Below are 22,389 nucleotides of genomic sequence, written 5' to 3'. Positions count from 1 at the left end.
TCGCCTTCTTTGCTCTGGCTTTTAATAGAACTTTGGGCAGCAGAGGAAGAGGCGGGAAGGCATAGACTAACAACGTTGCCCAATTGAAGGAAAGTGCATCCACTTTCCAGGCCTGTGGATGATAGGTCCTTGAACAAAATTTTTTCAACTGGCAATTTCTGTGGGTAGCAAAGAGATCTATGTCTGGCTGTCCCCATGCCTGAGTTATCTTTGTGAAAACGTGAGGATGCAACTTCCATTCGTGTGGATCTGTCATATTTCTGCTTAGGTTGTCTGCCAGTGTGTTTTCCTTCCCTGGCAGGAATTGTGCCTGCAGTTGAATTTGCAATTCCAGTGCTGTGTTCCATAGGGTCATGGCTTGCCTGCACAGGGGGTATGAATGAGTTCCCCCCTGTTTATGTACCACATCACTGTGGTGTTGTCTGTCCTTATCAATAGCTGGCCTGGATGCAGTAGGTCTTTGAAGGTCATAATAGCCTTTTGCACGGCTAGCGTTTCCTTTTGGTTGATGTGAAGGTGCTTCTCTTTTCGGGTCCATTTTCCCTGAATGCACTGATCTGCCATGTGTGCTCCCCAGGCGTAGTCTGAGGCGTCTGTTGTGATGATTTGAGTTGCTTGAGGTACACAGAAAGGAAGACCTGTGTTTCTTTGGCAAGCTTGAGCCCACCACATAAATTCCTTTTGAAGGCATGGAATGAGTGGTATAATTGCTTCCAAGCTGTGGCTGTGTTGAGACCATAAGTTTTTTAGGTACCATTGAAGTTTCCTCATATGCAGCTTTGCACATGGGATTAGTAGGATGCAAGATGTCATGAATCCCAGAGCCTGCAGGACTTTCCTTGCAGTTAGCCTGGTGTAAGTTGCCATTTTTCTGAAGTATTGAGACAGTTGCCCTTGCTTGTCTGGCGTGAGGTAGGCCATCTGGGTGGTTGTATCCAAGCTGGCACCCAGGAAAATTATTTGTTGAGAGGGTATTAGTTTTGATTTCTTTTTGTTGACTGTGTATCCCAGGAAGATCAATAGTTTTATTACAAACGCCAGGTGCTGCAGTAGTATGTCCTTGCTGTCCGCTTGGATCAGGCAGTCATCCAGATATGGGTAGATTTGTATCTCTTGTAGTCTGCAGAAGGCGATTACTGATGCCAGGCATTTCGTAAACACTCTGGGCGCAGTAAATAAGCCAAAGGGCAATGCAGAGAATTGGTAATGGGTTGAACCTGCAAGAAATCTGAGGTATCTTCTGCAATCTTGTCTGATAGGGACATGCAGGTATGCCTCCTTGAGGTCCAATGTTACCAGCCAAGACTCCTTGCCCAGCATGGGAAGAAGCTGCTGTAATGTGAGCATCTTGAATTTTGGCACCTGTAGGTATGTGTTTAGGATGGATAGGTCTAAGATAGGTCTCCAATCTTTGTCTTTCCTTGGTACCAGGAATAGTCTGGAATAAAACCCTTGACCTTGTTCTTTTGCAGGTACCTCTTGAATTGCTTTCATGTCCATGAGATCTGAAATTTGTTTTTGTGCCTCTGCCCTTTGATTTTGTGGCAGGTTTGGCATGCTTCTCATTTTTGGAAGGGTGTGAAAGTGGAACCTGTAGCCTCTGTCTATAATGTCCAGAATCCATTTGTCTCTTGTAACAATATGCCAATTTTTTGAGAATAATGTCAGTTTTCCGCCCAAAGGTGCTGCCATTAAAGCTTTGCTTGGCAGGTGTAGGGGAAGTCATTGTGTCTGTTTTCTAAAAGACTGTGATCTGTCTTCTCCACCTCTTGGGGTTGGTGCTTGCCACTGTCTGGCTCTGAAAGATCCTTGGGGTTGCCCTCTACCCCTTGGACGCCTGTATCTGCCCCTTTGAGGTCTGTCCGTGGCTGGAAAGGAGCAATTTTTTGAAGGCCAGTTTCTGCTGAAATGTGGAGGCTGTACCTGCAGGAAATCTTTCACTGTTTGCATTGATTTTGCTTTTTCCTCCATTTTCTTTAGAACCTCCTCAGCTTTAACACCAAACAATACATCTTTTTGAAGAGGTGCATCTAATAATTTAACTTTGACATGATCTGGTAAGGATTGCTCTTTGAGCCAAGCATACCTACGTATAACAGACCCCGTAACAGCAGCTCTACATGAGGCCTCTAAAGCATCAAACCCACACTGCAAGGTATGTTTACCCACTTGCTCTGCACCATGCAACAAATCCTGCAACTCTTTTAAATCTGGTTGTTCTGGTTGTGTCATCTTGCTTTTCAGCTGAGATATCAAAAACTGTTGATACTTTAACATATGGAACTGACAGTTTAATGCCCTCATGGTTAAAGTGGCCGAGTTGTACACCTTTTTCCCCCACCTTTCTAAAGCTCTGGAATCTCTCTTTGAAGGTAATGGGTTTTTAGCAGTAGAGGCCTTAATTCCCTTGGGACCCTGTGAAATAGTTTCTGGGTCAGCAGTATGGCTTTTATATAGGAACTGGTGAGAATCAGGAACCCGGTAATACCTGTCTGGTTTAACAGGAGATGGAGGCAAAGAATCAGGATTAAGGCTGGCTTCTGTGTACACATCATCCAATATATCTAAAACAGGTGGGATAGCCAGAGGCCTATGCTGGGGGAGTAGAAGAAATTCCCTGAGCCTTTTCTTGGAATCTGAGTAATCTTGGCCTTCCCAGTGAAGTGTTCCCTCAATGTATGCAGGGTTTCCCCAAAAGAGAAGTTCTCAGGGGGGAGACCAAGGGAATAGACTCCTCTGCATCAGAATCTTCGAATGGAGAATAGGCATAATCCTGGTCCTCAGATAGTTCTGAGGTAATAGAAGCTTGATCTGAGGAAGGGTAGTCTTCCTCTAATCTGGGCCTTTTGTCAGAGGGGGGTTGAGAACCCCTGATAAGAGTAATCAAATCCTCAGCCATTTTAAGCATCTGTTTTTTAGGCATGGTGCCTTGAGAGGGGGTCTGAGGAACCTGTTTTTTGGTTTTCATGACTGTTTTAGATTTAGTGAAGGCTTTAATAGAGAAGGAGGAAGGCCTGAAGACCCCTTGAGAAATGGCAGGCCTGTCTAAATTCTGAGTTTCCCCGCCAGGAGTGGCGTCGGTATCTGTAGTAGGAATGGGGGCCGAGGATCCTGCGACCTCAGGTACTGAAGACACCGGTAATGCATTGTCATCGATACTCAGGGGCTGCGTCGGCGCTTCGCTGAGTACCGGAGAACCAGTAGTCGGCCTTAGCGTGGTTTCAGTAGGTGGTGCAGACCTCGTATGTCGGTCCTTATCCTTGCGTTTTTTGCCCAAAACTGGAGTCGGAGTATCCGACGACATAATATAATTAAATTTTTTGCCAAAAAAGTGAAGGGCGAACTCCGCCCAACGCTTAATAGTGCGTTTGTTGAATCTAGCACAAAAACAGCAGGCCGAGACGTCGTGGTCTGGGCCTAAGCAAGGTATACAGAAAGAGTGGAAATCCTTATGCGGTATTTGCTTCCCACATGAAATGCAATTATTAACTTTGTCTGACATCGGTCTGAGGCAAGAAAAGTTTCAACGGGTACTTAGCTTTCAAGAAGACTTCGGCTGAAATACTTTCGTAAATCTCAGGAGCTGGCCGACCGGCACTTGCGAACTGCTTCTGCTTCGGGCACCGCGCGTCAAGAAAGACTGGAGAGAATGGCGTCGGCTGCCTCTTTTGTACCCCTGCCGCACTGACGTCAGGGAGGAGGCGGCGAACGCCGACCTAGACTTTGGAATTCGGCCGACCGAGGACCCGCCTGACGGCAGGATAACCCATCTGTTATGACTGCAGTTGTATGAGCACTCGAACATCTACATTTATGGTAGGTACAAAACTGTACTTTTCAATGATCAGTGCTACTTTTGTCTTCTGTTCATGAACCACTGTATCTGGTTTTCTTGCATGTATTTTTTGAACTGTTGGTAATGGGTGATCCCATGCAATATAAATTTCATAATTTTCTATAATGCTTTGTGTCTCATGTTTCCAGTGCTTCTCAGCTACTTCAGTATTGTAATGTTTGCACAGTCCCAATGTAACAGTCTCGCCACATTATTATGCTTTTCAGTGTACAGTCCTTCTGCCATTACTATATCACATCTAGCAACAAGATGTGCGACTGTTTCCAACTCTGTTGTGTACGTAGTCTGCTGACCTGGGCTGCCAATATTAACCCTTTGTCTTATGATTTAAATTCACCTCCCCTTAACCATTCCCGTGTTCAGTCCTAATCGACATGAGGTTCTTCCAAGGGTTTTCTGTACTTGCAACTATATTTATGCATTTTCCACATTTCTTGCCTTCTCATATGATTCTTCACCTTATATTCTTTCTTTTATTTTTTTGGCACATTCAGTTGCTGCCTGATTTTTATCTACTTCTGGTCTGATATCCATTCACGCTTGACACAGATATGCTTCTGCTGAACCAAGCAGAGAAGTCATCTTAGACTTATGCTCCTCATGTTTTAAAACTTTCACTATGGATCTTGTGAAGTCAACATTAATGTATGCAATCCTATGATTGCAGGTCTGTTCATGTAATCAGTTTCGAACAGGTCAATATTGCCTTCAAAATGGGGACTCTATAATCTTGGTATACAATGATTTTATATATCATTTGATAAGCATGAAGCATGTTCTTGTTTTCCTGTCCAACTGATCCAATACCTTTTGGGCCCAGTCAGTCACTCTAAAACTGTAAGTTAGGAGAGGAAGAACAAATTGGTTTGTAGCCTGGACTTTGTTCCTAGATATTAATTTTAGTTTTCTAAAATATACATTACTAAGTTTTATTTGCATTTGTTCATGTTTTATTGTTGATCCTTCATCACATCCAAAATATTTATACACTCCCTGTTGCTCAAGTTCTTTTATTTCACAATCCTGTCCCAAACTGATGTTTTCTTGGTGCTGCAGCTTTCCTGCTTTAAAGGTTGCTTTTGCACATTTATCAAAACCAAATGATATTCTTAGATCATCAACGAAAGTTCTGACCACTTGAAATTGTACTTTCAGTTCCTCATCTGATGAACTATATAGTTTTAAACCTTTCACAAAAAGGAGATGAGAAGTCCTTACACTGATGTTTTCTGGGAGCCAAATTGTAGTCCTGATCTAATATGTCACGTAGACAGCTTAATGGGTTAAGGGCAAGACGAAAGAGCAGCGGGGACAAAGAGTCACCCTGGAATAGCCCCCTTTGAAATGTTATCCCTGTAATTATAATTTGTCCTTTATCATGGCTTAACTGCAAAGTGGTTTGCCACTGTTTCATGGTTGTTATAAAGTAATCGATCAATGTAGGGTGTATCTTATACATTTGTAAGCACTCCTTTATCCATGCATGTGGGATGCTCTCAAATTCTTTTTTGTAGTCTGTCAGTGCCATACTTAGATTCTTCCCTTTTTTACAGTTCTCCATTGTGACTTCCTTTAACAACAAATGATACTTTGTTCCATATGACTTTCTTTTGTTACCCTTTTGTTCTGTTGCCATGATTGAATTTTCTTCTAAATGACTATAAACATCAGTTCCAGTGTATAGTTTAAACATCGTCGCAAAGCAAATTATTGGTCTGCAGTTTTTAGGATAGCTTGCAGGTTCGCTCTTAAGGAGTACTGTTTTTCCTGATGTTGTTCGTGTTTCACTGTTTCAGTCATCACTTGTGAGTTATCCCTGCTGTGGTAGCCTTCGGCCGGCCCGAATACCAGTGTCAATATTTTTCTGCGTCAACTGCTGTCGCCTGTAGTCTGACATCAGGTCATCAGTGCTATAAAGCAAGGCAGCTGACGCCATTACATCAATCTTTCTTGCCATGGAGCCTGTAGCAGAAGTAGTTTGCAAGTGTGCCGGTGGGTCGCTACCAGAGTTTGAATTACAGCTGAAAACCTCTAAAGCTAAGTACCCCTTTGGGGATCCTTTTTTCTTGCACTAACCGATGTCCGAAAAAGTTAACAATTGTCTCACCTGTGGAAAGCAGGTCCCACACCGAGATTTCCATTCATACTGCATCACTTGTTTAGGCCCAGACCACAACATCCCCCGTTGCTGGTTCTGTGCCCTCTTTAACACGAGAACCATTCGCCTTACAGCTCTTATTGTAGACAGGTATTTTCGTGTTCCATCTTCGCATTCCAAAATGGTGTCCATCAGCCAACAATCCATAGACATTCTGAAAAAACACAGAGATAAAGATAGAGACAGACCACACAACGCAAAGCCTTCCGACGACTCTACCGCTAAGCAGGTCATCAGTTCTCCCGAACTCAGTGAGGAGCTTTCGCAGCCCCTGATGCCTGATACGATATCTACACAGGGCTCTACTGAGACCCTTTTGGAGACCAGTATGATGCAGAAATCTTCTTTGTCTTCCAAGCCTTTGGCTGTCTCTGCCCCGGTTGGGTCCGGAGCCGAAACACAGGCACCGACTTCCGAGGAGGCCTCTCGCATTGCCGAATCTATACAAAAAAAATGGCATCTTCTCATCTGACTACCGTTTCTCAAAGACCGATGGATACTCTTAGGCCTAGAACCCAGGCCACTCCTAGAAAATCTGCCTGTAGACACCATCTTGCTCCTGCTCCACCACCCCAAGCACATATGCTTAAAATGGCAGAGGATCTTATCTTCCTTATCAGGGGTAGTCAGGTCACAACATCTAAAAGGAAAAAAACACCTTTCTCCTGAAATTATGACAGAATAGGATTCTGAGGAATCTGATTATTTAGATTTTGAAGAGGAACAACAACCTGTGACTGCTTATGAGTATTCAGATGCAGCGGAATCCATTCCTTCTGCCTCCCCACCAGAAGACCTTTCCTTTGGAGAAACCCTTCACACCCTCAGGGAGCATTTCCAATGGGAATCTCAGGACTTCCCCCAGTCTAAGAAAAGACTAAGAGAGTTTCTGGACCTGGCCCTGCACAGACCCCTCGCTGGCCATCCCCCGTGAAGTGGTGGATGATGTTTTCCATGAATCCATCTTAGCCCCTGACGCCCTCCCACCTGCTTCCAGTAGACCTGACAGGTATTACAGAGTACCAGATTTTCACAAATACCTGTACAATAATCCTGCAGCAGACCCAGAGGTCAATACATAGGGACCTAAAGGAGCTAAGACTAGTTCTGCCAAGAATCCTTTTCCTTCTGACAAGGATTCCAGAGCTGTGGACATATGGGGTAAAAAAAGTATACACCTCTGCAACCTTAGCTATCAGAGCACTCTACTGTCAGTTCCAAATGTTAAAATATCAACAACACACTTTGGAACTATTAAAACAAAAGATTTCAACCTTTCCTGACTGTGCCAATTCGATAGCAGATTTACTGCACTCTACTTGTCAAGTGGCCAAACACTCCTTACACTGTGGATATGATGCTCTAGAAGCCTCTAGCAGGGCAGCAGTGTCAGGATCCGTCATTAGGAGACTTGCATGGCTGAAGGAACAACCTCTCCCTGATCATGTCAAATCTAAATTAAATGATGCACCCCTTGATAAGGATCGCTTGTTTGGAGTAAAAGCAGAAGAGGTGCTTAAAAAGATGGAAGACAAAGCAAAATCTATGCAAACAGTAAAAGATTTCTTTCAGGTTCAACCTCCCAGGTTCAGCAGGAACTTACCCTCTAAGCACTGGTCCTTCCCTACACCTAGCAGACAGGGGCAAGGTAAGGCCCGCAGGGACAGACCATCCAGGCCCCTATCCCAGGGGCAGCAGAGAACCAAACAGTGGCCATGTCTGCCCCAAAGGCAAGGGAGTTCTAAGCCATCCTTCTATTGCAAAAACTCTCAATGACTCCCTCTCCCCCCTCTGCCCTCTTTTCACTAACCAAAAGCTGGGAGGAAGGCTCTCCCTCTGCAAAAAAAATTGGCTTTCTGTAACAAAGGACCAATGGGTCTTAAAGATCATTTTTCAATTATACAAATTCTCTTTCAACGAACTCCCAATTCCAAGAGAGTACCCAGACTTACCTCCAAATCAGTGGGCAGATGCATTGATAGAGGTCCAAACTCTCATATCCCAGGGGGCAGTAGAACCTGTCACCTCAGATCAAACAGGCTTTTATTCCAGGCTATTCCTTGTTCCCAGAAAAGAGGGCACTTAGTGCCCCAACCTGGATATATCCATTCTGAACACCTCCCTGGTGGTCCTCAAATTCAGAATGCTAACTTTGTGGCAGCTGCTGCCTATGCTGACAAAAAATGCCTGGCTAGTGACCCAAGACCTAAAAGATGCCTACCTCCACATCCCCATAAGGGAATCCTGCAGGAAATTCCTGCACTTCAGAGCAGGCTCACAACACTTGCAGTTCTCTGCGCTACCCTTTGACTTATTTACTGCACCCAGAGTATTCACCAAATGCTTAGCTCCAGCCATAGCATTTTGCAGACAGAGAAATATACAGACTTACCCTTATCTGGACGACTTATTTACTGCACCAGAGTATTCAGCTCAGCTCCAGCCATAGCATTTTGCAGACAGAGAAATATACAGATTTACCCTTATCTGGACAACTGCCTTATTCAGGCAGAGTGCAAAGAAAAGCTTCTCCAGGACCTTCTCTTTTTCAAAACCCTCCTAACTTCCCTAGGGTTCACCATCAATGACAAGAAATCAAAGCAAACACCCTCTAGGAAAATCATTTTCTTGGGAGCAGTGCTGAACACAGCATCCCAAATGACCTTCCTATCCCCAGAAAAGCAGAGCTTCCTGCCTCTCTACTTTACCCAGCTGGCTTCCAGAAGTCACCTCACTTGTGAGAAACTGGAGAAGGCAACAAATAACTAAACCACTAAACACCAAAGCGAAACAAGTCCAAAACACTCAGGAACTAGAACACTCAGGAACTAAAAAATAATGTTAACGTATTTTATTAAGAACATTTTCGCTTCCCAAAAAAGTAGAAGCTTCTTCAGACAAAATAAAAGGGTTTTGTTTACATGATGTCATTTCCTTGACGACCCGTGTATTCAGCGAATATTCACTTGTGAGAAACTTCATGCAAGCCTTGGGGTACATGGCATCTTGCATCCTTCTAATTCCTCTGGCCAGGCTTCACATGAGGGAACTTCAGTGGTATCTAAAAAACCTTTGGTGTCAGCACTCTCAGCCTCTAGAGACCTCTCTCCCTCTGATCAACCTGTATAAGGGCCATGTTTCTCTGGTGGGCAGGGGCCTGTGCCAAGAACAAGGGTCTTCCCTTCATCCTCCCCCCTACCAGACAGACCACCACCACCGACGCCTCAGACATTTCTTGGGGTGCTCATCTAACAGGCAGGTGCACCCAAGGTCTTTTGGTTACCCAGCACCTTCCCTTACACATCAGTCAGAAGGAAATTATGGCAGTACAAAAGGCTCTGACATCCTTCATCCCCCCATCTCAGGCCAGGGGTTCTCTTTATCAAAACAGACAATACCACAGTAATGTGGTACATCAACAAACAGGGAGGGACACAATCTTGCCCTCTGTGCAGGCTAGCCATGAACCTCTGGCGGACAGCCTCCTCCATGGGATTACACCTAATTGTTCAGTACCTACCAGGGATCAACAACACCTTGGTAGACTACCTGAGCAGAAACTTACTGGACCCCCATGAGTGGCAGCTCCACAGAAAAATCTTATTTTCAAGTCATTCAGGAGTGGGGAACTCCAGAAGTGGATCTCTTTGCTTCACACCTCAACCACCAGCTGAAAAAATTCTTTATCAGGGAGTATCACCACCTAGCCTGAAAGGTGGATGCCTTGTCCTTCCCCTGAAACTCCCTCTTTGTGTACGCATTTCCTCCTCTGCCTCTTATTCCCAAGGTACTGATCAAGATAAGGGAGGAGAGACCAAAGGCCATCCTCATTGCTTCAGATTGGCCCAGATAGCATTGGTACCCTCGCAGGGAAATGGAAAAGATTCCTCTCCTGGAGCCAGTCCAGAGGGGGCAGTACCTCACAACATTCCATCCCTCTTATCCTGGACTACCTAGCCGAGTTACTCAATAGTGGCCTCTCCTTCTCTTCTATTAAAATCCATGCCTCAGCCATTTTGGCTCATTTTGATACAGACCAGCACCTCTTCTCACATCCTTTAATTAAACAATTCCTCAGAGGGGCTTCTAATGTCAGACCTCCCAGAAGGTCACCCACTCCAGCCTGGGACCTGAATTATGTTTTAGAAAAACTAACCTTACCACCCTTCAAACCTGCTGCTTCAGGTGAATTGAGACACTTTTCCTGGAAGACTGCTTTTCTACTAGCTATCACCTCAGCCAGAAGGGTTTCAGAACTTCGGGCACTTATGGCAGTTCAGGCCTTCATAATTTTCCATGTAGACAGGGTCTCCCTGAGGACTAACCCCTCCTTTATGCCCAAGGTGGTATCTGTTGTGACCCTCAACCAGGCCATACATCTACCTACCTTCTTTTCCAACCCTCAAAACAAGGGGGAATGAATTCTGCACTCACTAGACATGTACAGACAGCTCAGATACCACCTGGACCATACTAAACCCTTCAGAAAAGCAGACCAGCTTCTTGTCAGCTTTGCCGTAGGGGCAGAGGGGAAGCCCATTTCCAAGCAAACCATTTCCAAATGGATATCACACTGTATCCATTTCTGCTACAGACTACATGGGAAACCTCCCCCTAAGTCTATTCATACCCATTCCACTAGGCAGCCTCCACTTCCACAGCATTCCTCAGTGGTGCTCCCAGCTGGGACATCTTGGAAGCTGCCACCTGGACCTCTGTCCATACCTTTACAAACCATTACTACCTACCTCTTTTCTCTAAGGCTAGGGCAGGGTTTGCCTTCGCAGTTCTGCAGGGCTTGCTAACCCATGCATAGGTCTCTGACTAATCCTTCCACCCCCTCTCCTCAGCTTTGGGAATCCTCCCACAGGTGATGACTGCAACAGTGAAACACGAAGAACATAGTACAGTTGTGTACACTTACCATAAATGTAGATGTTCGAGTGTATTCACTGTTGCAGTCCTGGTTTCCCTCACTTCTTCCCCCTTATATCCTGTTTCCTTAGGGGGACATAAGCTTCTCACGGTGGCTTTTAGCCACCAGGACCACTTTACTATATTTCCTAGTGCTTCTGATGGGTTAGGGAAAGAAAAACTGATGTAATGGCATCGGCTGCCTTGCTTTATAGCATTGATGACCTGATGTCAGACTACAGGCGACAGTAGCAGATCCAGAAAAACATTGACTCTGGTTTTGGGCCAGCCGAGGGCTACTGCAGCAGGGATAACCCACAGGTGACGACTGCAACAGTGAATACACTCGAACATCTACATTTATGGTAAGTGTACACAACTGTAGTTTCTTAACCAGGTAGTTGTCTATTCAGGGTGCGCATATAAATAGTTCTTATTCATAGTTAAATCTTCATGTAAAGATGGTAATACTTTTAGCAAGAACTTAGGTACTGAATCTAGGCCTGGAGTTTTCCATTTAGGAGCTTTTCTAAGTTTTATTTCAGTTTCTCCTGCTGTTACTTCATCCCATTTTATAACCTGTACATTTGAACTTACTCTTTCTTTTACTTTTTCTATCCATTCAGCATGTTTGTTATGTTCTACTGGATTTTTATACACATTTCTCCAAAATGTGTTTAGTTCTTTTTTAGGTGATGTTTCAGTTCCTTTTGCCTGGTTTGCCAATTCTCTGTAAAATATTTTTGGGCCTTCAATGAATTGCCTGTTTTGTACTTTTACTTTATATGTATCTGCATATCTTCTAAGTTTTTTCTGCCTGTGCTGATATCTTTAGCTTATTATTTGCAGTAATGTATGATATAGCCTGATATTGTACATTGTTTTTATCACATTTGTCTTTCTGAGTATTTTTGTTGATCTGTTCCCACTTTTGTACTCTTCCACCAGTGACCCTTCTTGTCTTAATTGCTTTATACTTTTCTCTGTTCATCACTTCCATGATGGCATTTGATTTCTCCACTTCCTGTCTCTTACTGCCCTGTGTTTTTGTGGTGAAACTTTATCTGTTATTAATTTAGCTGCACAGTAATGTATCCTGTTTACTTCTATTTTATCACATGCGTTTCTATAAACAGTCATGATTACTGTGTGCATTTGTTTTATCAAATTTCTAAAATTTGGGGTCTTATTGTCACTCCATAGTTTATTTCTTACATTGATCTTAATATGTCTGTCCATCTCTGTTAAATGAAATAACTCTTCCCTTAGATCATTTTCTTCTAAACTGATATCATATTCTTTGTCCTCCATTTCCTGTGGACATTCTACAGAAAGTTTCAGAGCATCTAACTGTGCCATATTCTATTCAGTTTCATTCTGTGTCATTCATTGCTGTTTCATATGGGAACTCACTGATCTATCACTCCCCAACATTGGTGGTGTCAGAATTGCCAGTTTACTGATGTTCATCATGTTACCCTGCTGCAGTCATCACACTTTGGTTATCCTGTCATCAGGCGGTCCCGCAGTCGGCCGGAATTCCAAAGTCTTGGTCCGGTGTCGGTTGCTGTCGCCTCTTCCCTGACATCAGTGCGCCAGGGGTATATATAATGCAACTGACGCCATTTTCTTCAGTCTTTCTTGCCGCACGGTGCCCGAAGCAGACGCAGTTCGCAAGTGCCGGTCGGCCGACTCCTGAGATTTTCGATTTCGAATTTCAGACCGAAGTCTTCTATAAAGCTAAGTACCCCGTTGGGAAAACTTTTCTTGCTTCAGACTGATGTCAGAAAAAGTTAACAATTGTATTTCTTGTGGGAAGCAAATACCTCATAAGGATTTTCATTCTTATTGCATACCTTGCCTAGGCCCAGACCACGACGTCACTTCTTGTCGGTTTTGTGCTAAGTTTAATAAGCGTACTATTAAAAGACGCTTTGATTTCGCACGACGCTACTGTGGTAGGAAATTTAACTACACCATGCCGTCGGAGCAACCGACTACCGGCATGCACAAAAACGCAGGGATAAGGACAGGCAGCCCAGGTCTAAGCCAGATTCTGAGGCCTTGGCTGATCCGGTCTCCGGTTCTCCGGCCCTCAGTGAGGCTCCGACACAGCCCCTGACTACCGCAGATCTGGAACCTGAGACCGCTACGGAAATTTTAATGGAATGTACCAGGCCGACGCAGCCTTTTACTTCAGGCCCTTCCGACGACTTTGCTTCAAAAGACGTCGGTGCTACAGAAACGCCATCGGTTTCTGAAGGCGCTTTCAGACCGACGACTCTCACCATTAAAACGTTTTCTAAGTCGAAGACTCCTTCTAAATCTAAAAGGACTGCACTTCAGTCTCCTGTTCAAGGCCCTATGCCTAAGAAACAGATGCTCAAAATGGCTGAAGATTTGATTTCTTTAATCAGGGGTTCACAGCCCCCTCCTGACAAAAGGCCTAGACAAGAGGAAGATTTTGCTTCCTCTGAGCAAATGTCCATTTCTTCAGACTCCTCTGAGGACCAAGACTATTCCTTCTTTCCTTATGAAGATTCTGATGCTGAGGACTCTATTCCCTCAGCTTCTCCTCCTGAAGACTACTCCTTTAGGGAAACTTTACACACTATGAGGGAACATTTTCACTGGGAAGGTCAAGACTACTCTGATTCAAAGAAAAGGCTCCGAGAGTTTCTTTTACTCCCCCAACACAGACCACTTGCCATCCCACCAGTTTTGGACATTGTGGATAATGTCTATTTAGAATCCAGTTTCAACCCAGACTCTCTACCTCCTGCTCCGGCTAAGCCTGACAGATACTACAGAGTGCCTGATTCCCACAAAGTTCTTTACAAAAGCCCAGTATCTGACCCAGAGACTATCTCCCAGGGTCCCAAGGGGTCTAAGGCTTCTATGGCCAAAAACCCAGTACCTTCTGAGAGGGATTCCAGAGCACTAGACAGGTGGGGGAAAAAGGTTTACACCTCAGCCACACTAGCTATGAGGGCATTGAATTGTCAATTTCATATGCTTAAGTATCAGCAATTTCTAATCTCTCAGTTAAAGCAAAAAATAACCACTCTCCCTCAACAATCTGAATTGAAAGAAGTGCAGGATCTGTTGCATGCCACTGAGCAGGTGGGCAAACATACCTTACAATGTGGGTTTGATTCTTTGGAGGCCTCCAGCTGTCACTGGGTCTGTTATACGTAGGCATGCTTGGTTAAAGGAACAAACTCTGCCTGATCATGTTAAAGCAAAACTACTAGATGCTCCCTTACAGCAGGATGTTCTTTTTGGAGTTAAAGCAGAAGAAGTTTTAAAGAAAATGAAAGATAAGGCAAAATCTATGCAGACAGTCAAAGATTTCCTACAAGTACAACCCCCTCGCTTCAGCAGAAACTGGCCAACAAAAAATTAGTCCTTTCCAGCCATTGACAGACCACAGAGAGGTAAATACAGACACCCAAGGGGCAGAGGACAACCACAAGCCCATTATAAACCTCGCCAATGGGGCACCACAACACAGAAGGGAGGAGAAGACAGGTCTCAATCCACCAGAAGGCAAACTCAATGACTTGCACCTCATCTGGCCAAGCAATACTCTCTTGGCAGCCCCCTTGGGGGGAAAACTCGCACTTTTTGCAGACAACTGGCACATTGTCACAAAGGACAAATGGGTCATAGACATAATTTTATGAGAATACAGATTCCATTTTCACACCTTGCCAATGAAAAGAGGAATGCCAAACCTGCCACAAAATCAATGGGCAGAGGCACAAAAACAAATTACAGCTCTCATGGACATGAGAGCCATTCAGCTGATACCTACTCGAGAGCAAGGCCAAGGATTTTACTCAAGACTCTTTCTAGTGCCCAGAAAGGACAATGCCTGGAGACCAATTCTGGACCTTTCAATTCTAAACACTTACTTACAAGTACCCAAATTCAAGATGCTAACACTACAGCAGCTACTTCCCATGTTGGGCAAGGAAGCATGGCTAGTAACGTTGGACCTCAAGGAGGCATACCTGCATGTCCCTATCAGACAAAGTTGCAGAAGATACCTCCGTTTCATTGCAGTTCAACCCATTACCAAGTCTGTGCACTGCCCTTTGGCTTATCTACTGCGCCCAGAGTTTTCACAAAATGCCTGGCACCAGTAATTGCATAATGCAGACAAAGAGGAATTCAAATATATCCATACCTGGACGACTGCCTCATCCAAGCAGAAAGCAAAGGCATTCTCTTACATCATCTGGCCTTTGTAAAGCATCTACTAAACTGCCTGGGGTACACAGTAAACGAAAAGAAGTCAAAACTAGTACCCTCACAAAAAATTACATTCCTGGGTGCCAGCTTGAATACAATGGCCCAGAAGGCTTATCTTACGCCAGACAAGCTACTACAACTGACTCAATATTTCAAGACAATGGCAACAAAGACCCAATTAACTGCAAGAAAAATTCTGCAGGCTTTGGGCTTCATGGCATCTTGCATACTAATAATACCATTTGCAAAGCTGCATATGAGGAAATTACAGTGGTACCTAAAAGCGTATGGTCTCAACACAGCCACAACTTGGACACAATGATATCTCTTATTCCTTCTTACAACAGGAATTTCTATGGTGGTCACAGGCATGTCACCTCAACAAGGGTCAGCCTTTCACCTTGCCCCCAGCCAGGCAGACTATCACAACAGATGCTTCAGACTATGCCTGGGGGCACACATGGCAGGACAATGCATTCAAGGCCTATGGACTGCAGATCAAAGAAATCTGCACATAAATCAAAAGAGATGCTAGCTGTACAGAAAGCTCTGACAGCCTTCAAGGATCTATTACATCCAGGACAACTTGCAATAAAGACGGACAACACCACAGTAATGTGGTACATAAACAAACAAGGGGGTGCACCTTCCTACCCTCTATGCAGGCAAGCAATGATCTTATGGAACACAGCTCTGGCCGACCAAGTCCAGTTACAAGCTCAATTCCTGGCAGGACAGAAGAACACATGGGCAGACGATCTCAGCAGAAACATCAAAGATCCCCATGAGTGGAAACTAGATCCACAAATATTTGCAATGATAACTCAAAAATGGGGTCTTCCAAACATAGACCTGTTTGCCAGTCCTCAAAACTACCAACTGACAAAATTTTGTACAAGGACATTCCACCATCAAGCTTGGAAAGTGGACTCTCTCTTTCAGTTGGAAAAACCTGACAGCATATGCCTTCCCACCATTACCTCTCCTACAAAGGTTCTTTTGAAGGTCAAAAAGGAGAGACCACAACTGATTCTCATAGCCCCAGACTGGCCACACCAGCACTGGTACCCGCTATTGAAAAATATGGCCCACGGCCCGCCATGGATATTGCCTCAAGTACCCCATTTGCTCACACAACAAAACAAACAGATTCTTCACAGCCAGCTCAAAACTTTAAATCTGGCTGCATGGCAAATCAACTAAACATCCAACCAACTCTTCTTTCACAAGCAGTTCTGGATGTTATTCTGGAAGCCAGGAGGCCAAGCACCAGGAAGGCTTATTTGGACAAATGGAAAAGGTTTTGTGCCTGGAACCAAGCTAAAGGCCAAGACACAATTCAGCCTCACATGCCTCACATTCTACAGTATTTAGCTGAGATGTTGCACAAAGGACTTTCCTTTTCTTCAATTAAAATTCAAGCATCAGCTATTTCAGCTCACTACAACACGGATCCACCTTTATTTTCACATCCTCTTCTAAGGCAGTTCCTCAGAGGGGCAAAAAACATTAGACCACCCAAGAGAAATCCTACACCAACATGGGACCTCAACTTTGTTCTGGAAAAACTAACGTTACCTCCCTTTGAACCAGCTTTCTCTGCAGATCTTCAGTTCCTATCATGGAAGACTGCCGTGCTCCTAGCAATAACTTCAGCTAGGAGAGTCTCAGAGCTACAGGCACTAATGGCAGTGGAACCTTTCCTCATTTTTCATCAAGACAGAGTTTCTCTATGAACTAATCCTTCCTTTATGCCTAAGGTGGTTTCCAGTGTAGCTTTAAATCAAACCATCCACTTACCCACCTTCATCCCCAATCCACAGAACAAAGGTGAGAGACTCCTGCATTCCTTGGACATTCACAGGCAGCTTCGTTACTACTTGGACAAAACTAAGGCTTTCAGAAAAACTGACCAGCTCTTTGTATCCTATGCTACAGCTTCTCAAGGGAAGGCTATATCTAAGCAAACCATTTCTAAATGGATAGGTCATTGCATACGTTTGTGCTATACCCATCATGGGAAACCAGTTCCTGCTACCATTAGATCCCACTCTACCAGGGCAACAGCTACCTCTACAGCCTTTCTCAGGGGGGTTCCAACCAAGGAAATTTTAGAAGCTGCAACTTGGAGTTCAGTACACACCTTTACCAAACACTATCACTTACCTCTTTACTCTAAGTCCAGGGCGGGCTTCACCACTGCAGTTCTGCAGGGCCTTATTGCCTCCACTAACCCTCTATGATACCTGCACCCTACCTTAGCTTTGGGATTCAACCCAAGTGTGATGACTGCAGCAGGGTAACACGATGAACAAAGTACAGTTTTGTACCTACCATAAATGTAGATGTTCGAGTGTTCACCCTGCTGCAGTCCAGGTTACCCTCCCTCCATCCCCTCTGATCTACTGGCAAAATCTCTTCTATGCCTTACTGATGTATTTGCTTATAGCTGAAGGGATTTTGTGTTTGTGCAGTGTTCACTCCATTTGGTACTAATTCTGACCACCTTTTTGGGGGCACCTGACATCTGGGGCAAGAAAAACTGAAGAAAATGGCGTCGGTTGCATTATATATACCCCTGGCGCACTGACATCAGGGAAGAGGTGACAGCAACCGATGCCGGACCAAGACTTTGGAATTCCGGCCGACTGCGGGACTGCCTGACGACAGGATAACCCAAGTGTGATGACTGCAGCAGGGTGAACACTCGAACATCTACATTTATGGTAGGTACAAAACTGTACTTTCCTGCCCTTGCTGTGCAACTCCAACTGATCTTTTATACTGGGTTCCATCTGAAGGCTCCAAATTGTCTTCATATGGCAACTGATCAGATGTTTCCCGCTCCACTGGTTTCTCCTTAGTTTGGAGATTCATTATTCTATCCTGCTGTGGTGTTACCAGAGTTAGATTTTCTACACTAAATACTTCACTTCGCAGGTAGTCAGTAACCTCAATTTAAATTTCATTAACTTCTCCAATATTAATCCTCCTTTCTACTTTCTCTCATTATTTTCTTATTTTTTTATTGTAAAATTTTCTATATGCCTTTGCCTGTATTTCTCTTCAAATATCTTTGGTACTGCCCTGTTTGAATTGATTAATTTTGCTTTCTCCATTGTATAAATATTGCACCACATTAAATCTCTTTTTCTCTCCCATGTCCATATTTCTTCTTCAGATGTCTCCTCCTGTTTCTCCTTACTTGGGAGACACATTGTTCCCTCATGCTGTGATATAACCTGTGTTAGACTTCCTACTCTAAATCCTTCACGTCCCAGTTATTTTATAATTTATGCTTCTATTTTTTAAATTCTTCTTTACTAATCTTCTGCTCTACGCCCCCCCCCCTTTGTGATCTTATTTTTTGTATTGTGAAATTTTCATATCTGAGTGCCTTTGCCTGTATTTCTGTTTGAATATATATGGGGCTGCTTTTATTGTACTGATTCATTTAACTTTTTCCTTTCCTAACTATTGCACCATATCAGATCTCTTTCTTTCCCATGTCCATATTTCTTTTTTATACCTTTATAAATCTCTAAATGTTCTTCTTTGTATTTTCACACTTCCTCAATCACTTCTTTTTCCAAACACCCCAAGGTTTTCTGATCTGTATAAGGTATATATATTATAATGTTTTGCATGTATCTGTTGTATTAATGAACACAAATATGCATTTGATAATTTGATTTGATAATCAAGTTTTTCGTACTTTGTTGCAAACTGCAGGCCCCATCTCTTGCTGTTCCTGTGCAAACTGTCTCTTTTTCCCACAACTGGTACGGCTTGTCAATCTTCCTCTCTCCTTCAGCTTCAATAATTCTGGCAGCTGTATCTGTAAAAAAGATGGATGGACTGACGTAGATGCATGTTGCTGCCCTTCGTTATTTTCTCTACTAACAAATCCTAATTGTGCTGAAATGCTTTGACGACACACAGATTCATTCATTGTACCAGATGACGTCTCAGTTATGGAAGATTGCATAGTCCCATTGGATGCAGAGTTGGAGGCTACACCTCCAGGAACCATTTCAGCATTCTGATTGTTTAAATCGGCAAAATCCAAATTACTCTTTTGGTTGGTCGAATTAGTAAAATGGGAGTTAGCTGATTGGTCGAAGTTCTAACTCGGACGTTTTGTTTTAAAAATAGACCATCTTTGAAAAAGATGGTTTGCTATAGGCCACTAGGGCAAGTAAAAGAGAAGTTAAAAACAAATAGAGTTGGTACCTTCCCTTGTCATCATTCCAATATGTGTCAGTATATTAGGACTGATGATCAGTATGTACACCCTGATACTGAATGTGTTCTGGATATTAATGTGTATGCCAGCTGTGGTACTTCTAATCTGGTCTGCCTGGCTTCATGTGAAGTCTGTGAAGCCTTCTATGTTGGCAAAACCAAAAGATGCTTAAGAGATAGAATCAGGGAGCATGTGTACAGTATTAATAGGGTAGACCAAAAAATGCTCTTTCTAAGCATATTAATATAGCTGGTAGTAACCATTGTTTTAAATTTATGGTATTTACATTATATTAGTTGTTATTTATGTATAGTTAAATATATATATATATATATATATATATATATATATATATATATATATATATATATATATGTATATGGGTCTAGGACACATGCTTGATTAGCATATGTCCGAATCACAAAACATCGAACACACATACACGAAAGCACTTAACATTGAAAAGCATGTGTCCGCATCCTATATATATATATATATATATATATATATACATATATATGTGTGAGTGTGTGTGTCTGTGCACACACACATATATGCATCATATATAATTATACACACACACACACACACACACACATATATATATATATATATATATATATATATATATATATATATATAAAACAAAACATATGTATGTGTGTGTGTGTGTGTATGTATATATATATATATATATATATATATATATATATATGTGTGTGTGTGTGTGTGTGTGTGTGTATATATATATATATATATATGTGTGTGTGTGTGTGTGTGTATATATATATATATATATATATAGATCTACAACTTATGCATGAATGTGCAAAGTCCCGAATCCATAATCACTGAACATATATTAACGAAAGTGCTTTCACCGAAAAAGCGCTTACATTAATATATGTAAAAAAAAAAAACGAAAGAAAGAAATCTACATTTATGCAGGGGAGCTTTGCCCCCCTGCATCCCCCACCCCACTACTTTAATATTTTCACTCCGAGACCGCACTACAGTGAGGAAAAGGGAATGTTCCCTTATCCACACCATTGTGTGGTCTCGCAAACAGGCATACTTACGCGAAAGTGCTTCTTCGGTGAAAAGCACTTTCGCGCAAGTATGCCAAATCGAAATTAGTTTCGGTGATTTTGTCTTCGGGGATCTGTACGGATCCTATAAATGTATATATAAAAATTGTTCAATGGTGGTACTTCAGAATAACTGACTCTCCCGACATTCCTACCTTTAAATAAAGGATTGTTAGCATAAAAGAAATAATTATTTTTCCTTCACTGAGAGATTTTGTTTTTTACTGTGAAACCAATTTTCCAGTGTTTATATTACTGTGTTTCAGTCAGATCCCAAGTGTTTTGTTGTGTTTCACCTGTGCATATTTCCTAATTTTCTTCTCTTCAGCTCAGGTTCTGTTTGCATGCATTTTGCAGTAGAGCAGTTTAAGAAGAAAAAAAAAAGCTACATCTTTTAACAAGCTCTTGATAGCTGAGAAAGTGATGCTCACAATGACAAATGGTCTCTTCCTTCTTGCCGATATGCAGCCTCATGCTTTCAGTTTCCCCAGTGTTATTAGGAGGATATCGATTTTAAATCTGTTCAGAGGATGCTGTAATTGTATATTAGATGTTTGCGTTGGTGTGGAGTACTGCACTAATGTAAGGCTTATGCATTTCCATGTTATCCAGAGGGAGAGAATTACGCACGGCCTTGAGGTCTGAGGAAGAAAAAAAGGAGAGAGAGAGAGAGAGAGAGAGAGAGAAGGTACTGTAGAGAAAAGCACACAGGGGCTTTATCATCTGAGAACAAACCAAGTAAACATAGGAAAAGGGAACAGATAGCATGATGAATCTCAGTAAGGAAAACATTGTAATAAAAATATGAATCAGATTATTTTATGATGTATAAACGATTTTATAAAAAAATCAAAGCTTCAATTTATTCTGAGTGTTTTGAGTTGCATGTATGTGTGTATATATGTTTTACTATCATAGTTTAATAGTTATAATATTTGGCTAAAGATGAAATTTTCTGTGATATGCTGTTTTCATTTTTTTAGATGACATTTTAGGCAAGAGAAGGGTATGCTCTCCCAATAGTAACAGTGAATATCCTTCAGAAAACAAGAAGCCAAGGAGTGACTCCCCTAAAGGTAAGCGTACCATTTTCCTTATAAGTAAACTGTATTAATATCTGCTTAGAAGCAGACATCGTACGGTGAAGCAAAAGTCAAAAAGGACTACCTTGTAAACTGTCTGTGATGTAAAGTTTTAACACTCTGAACTCTGTTTACCGACTTTTCACCCTTATTCACAAATTACAGGCAAAACAGTTGTGAATTTAAAACTGTGTCATGTGTTATAGCAAATCTGACAAATTACTGTGTTACTTCCGTGGTTAGTAAAACTTTGACATTTGGAACTATAAATGCTTAGACTGAGATACAAGCTGTAACAAATTTGGCATATAAAGATAAATGACTTTTAATACTACCAGTAATTAGAAACGTGATTATATTGTTTGTGATGTACAAGGACTGGTGTGGGGAACACCAGCTTCTTGTCTAGCCTTTTTTACCTTGGGAAAGGATTGTGTACAACCTTTGTTCTTGTTTTTATCGTACAGCTGATTGGCATTGCTGTGTTTGTTCCTAATGAATGCTTAAAAAGGAGCAGAAAGCTGTGAATGCTGTGAATGCAGTGATCCCATCTTTGTGCTTAGAATAATTAAGTATCACTAATGCACTTCTCATTCATTATTGCATAACTTGTCTGCGCTCTGTGAAAAGCATACTTTGTATGCCAAAGCACTGTTTCATGATGGTACAAGTCTGGATCATACATTAACTTATACTAACCATTTCTAAATGGCATTATAGAAGTTAAGTATTTAAGATGCATTAGAAATATTTGTGCTTTATGCAGCTAATTCTAGAAAGCATATTGA

The 22,389-nt window shown here is 42.4% G+C and overlaps 1 protein-coding gene across 3 annotated transcripts in view; it reads left to right on the top strand.

The window, feature by feature from the left end:
• Nucleotides 1-22,389, top strand: part of SAMD11 (sterile alpha motif domain containing 11) — a 1,263,018-nt gene that overhangs the window by 628,120 nt on the left and 612,509 nt on the right. For all 3 annotated transcript variants that reach the window (XM_044063099.1, XM_044063100.1, XM_044063101.1), the window contains exon 5: nt 21,503-21,595. In XM_044063099.1, coding sequence (XP_043919034.1) covers nt 21,503-21,595 — 93 coding nt within the window. The remainder of the gene's footprint in view (nt 1-21,502; nt 21,596-22,389) is intronic.

The sequence above is a fragment of the Protopterus annectens genome, chromosome 2.part1 (genome assembly GCF_019279795.1).
Source record: "Protopterus annectens isolate FY-2018-M chromosome 2.part1, PAN1.0, whole genome shotgun sequence".
NCBI lineage: Eukaryota > Metazoa > Chordata > Ceratodontiformes > Protopteridae > Protopterus > Protopterus annectens.
Note: the sequence above shows the minus strand (reverse complement) of the source record. Positions and strands in the feature narration are given on the sequence as shown.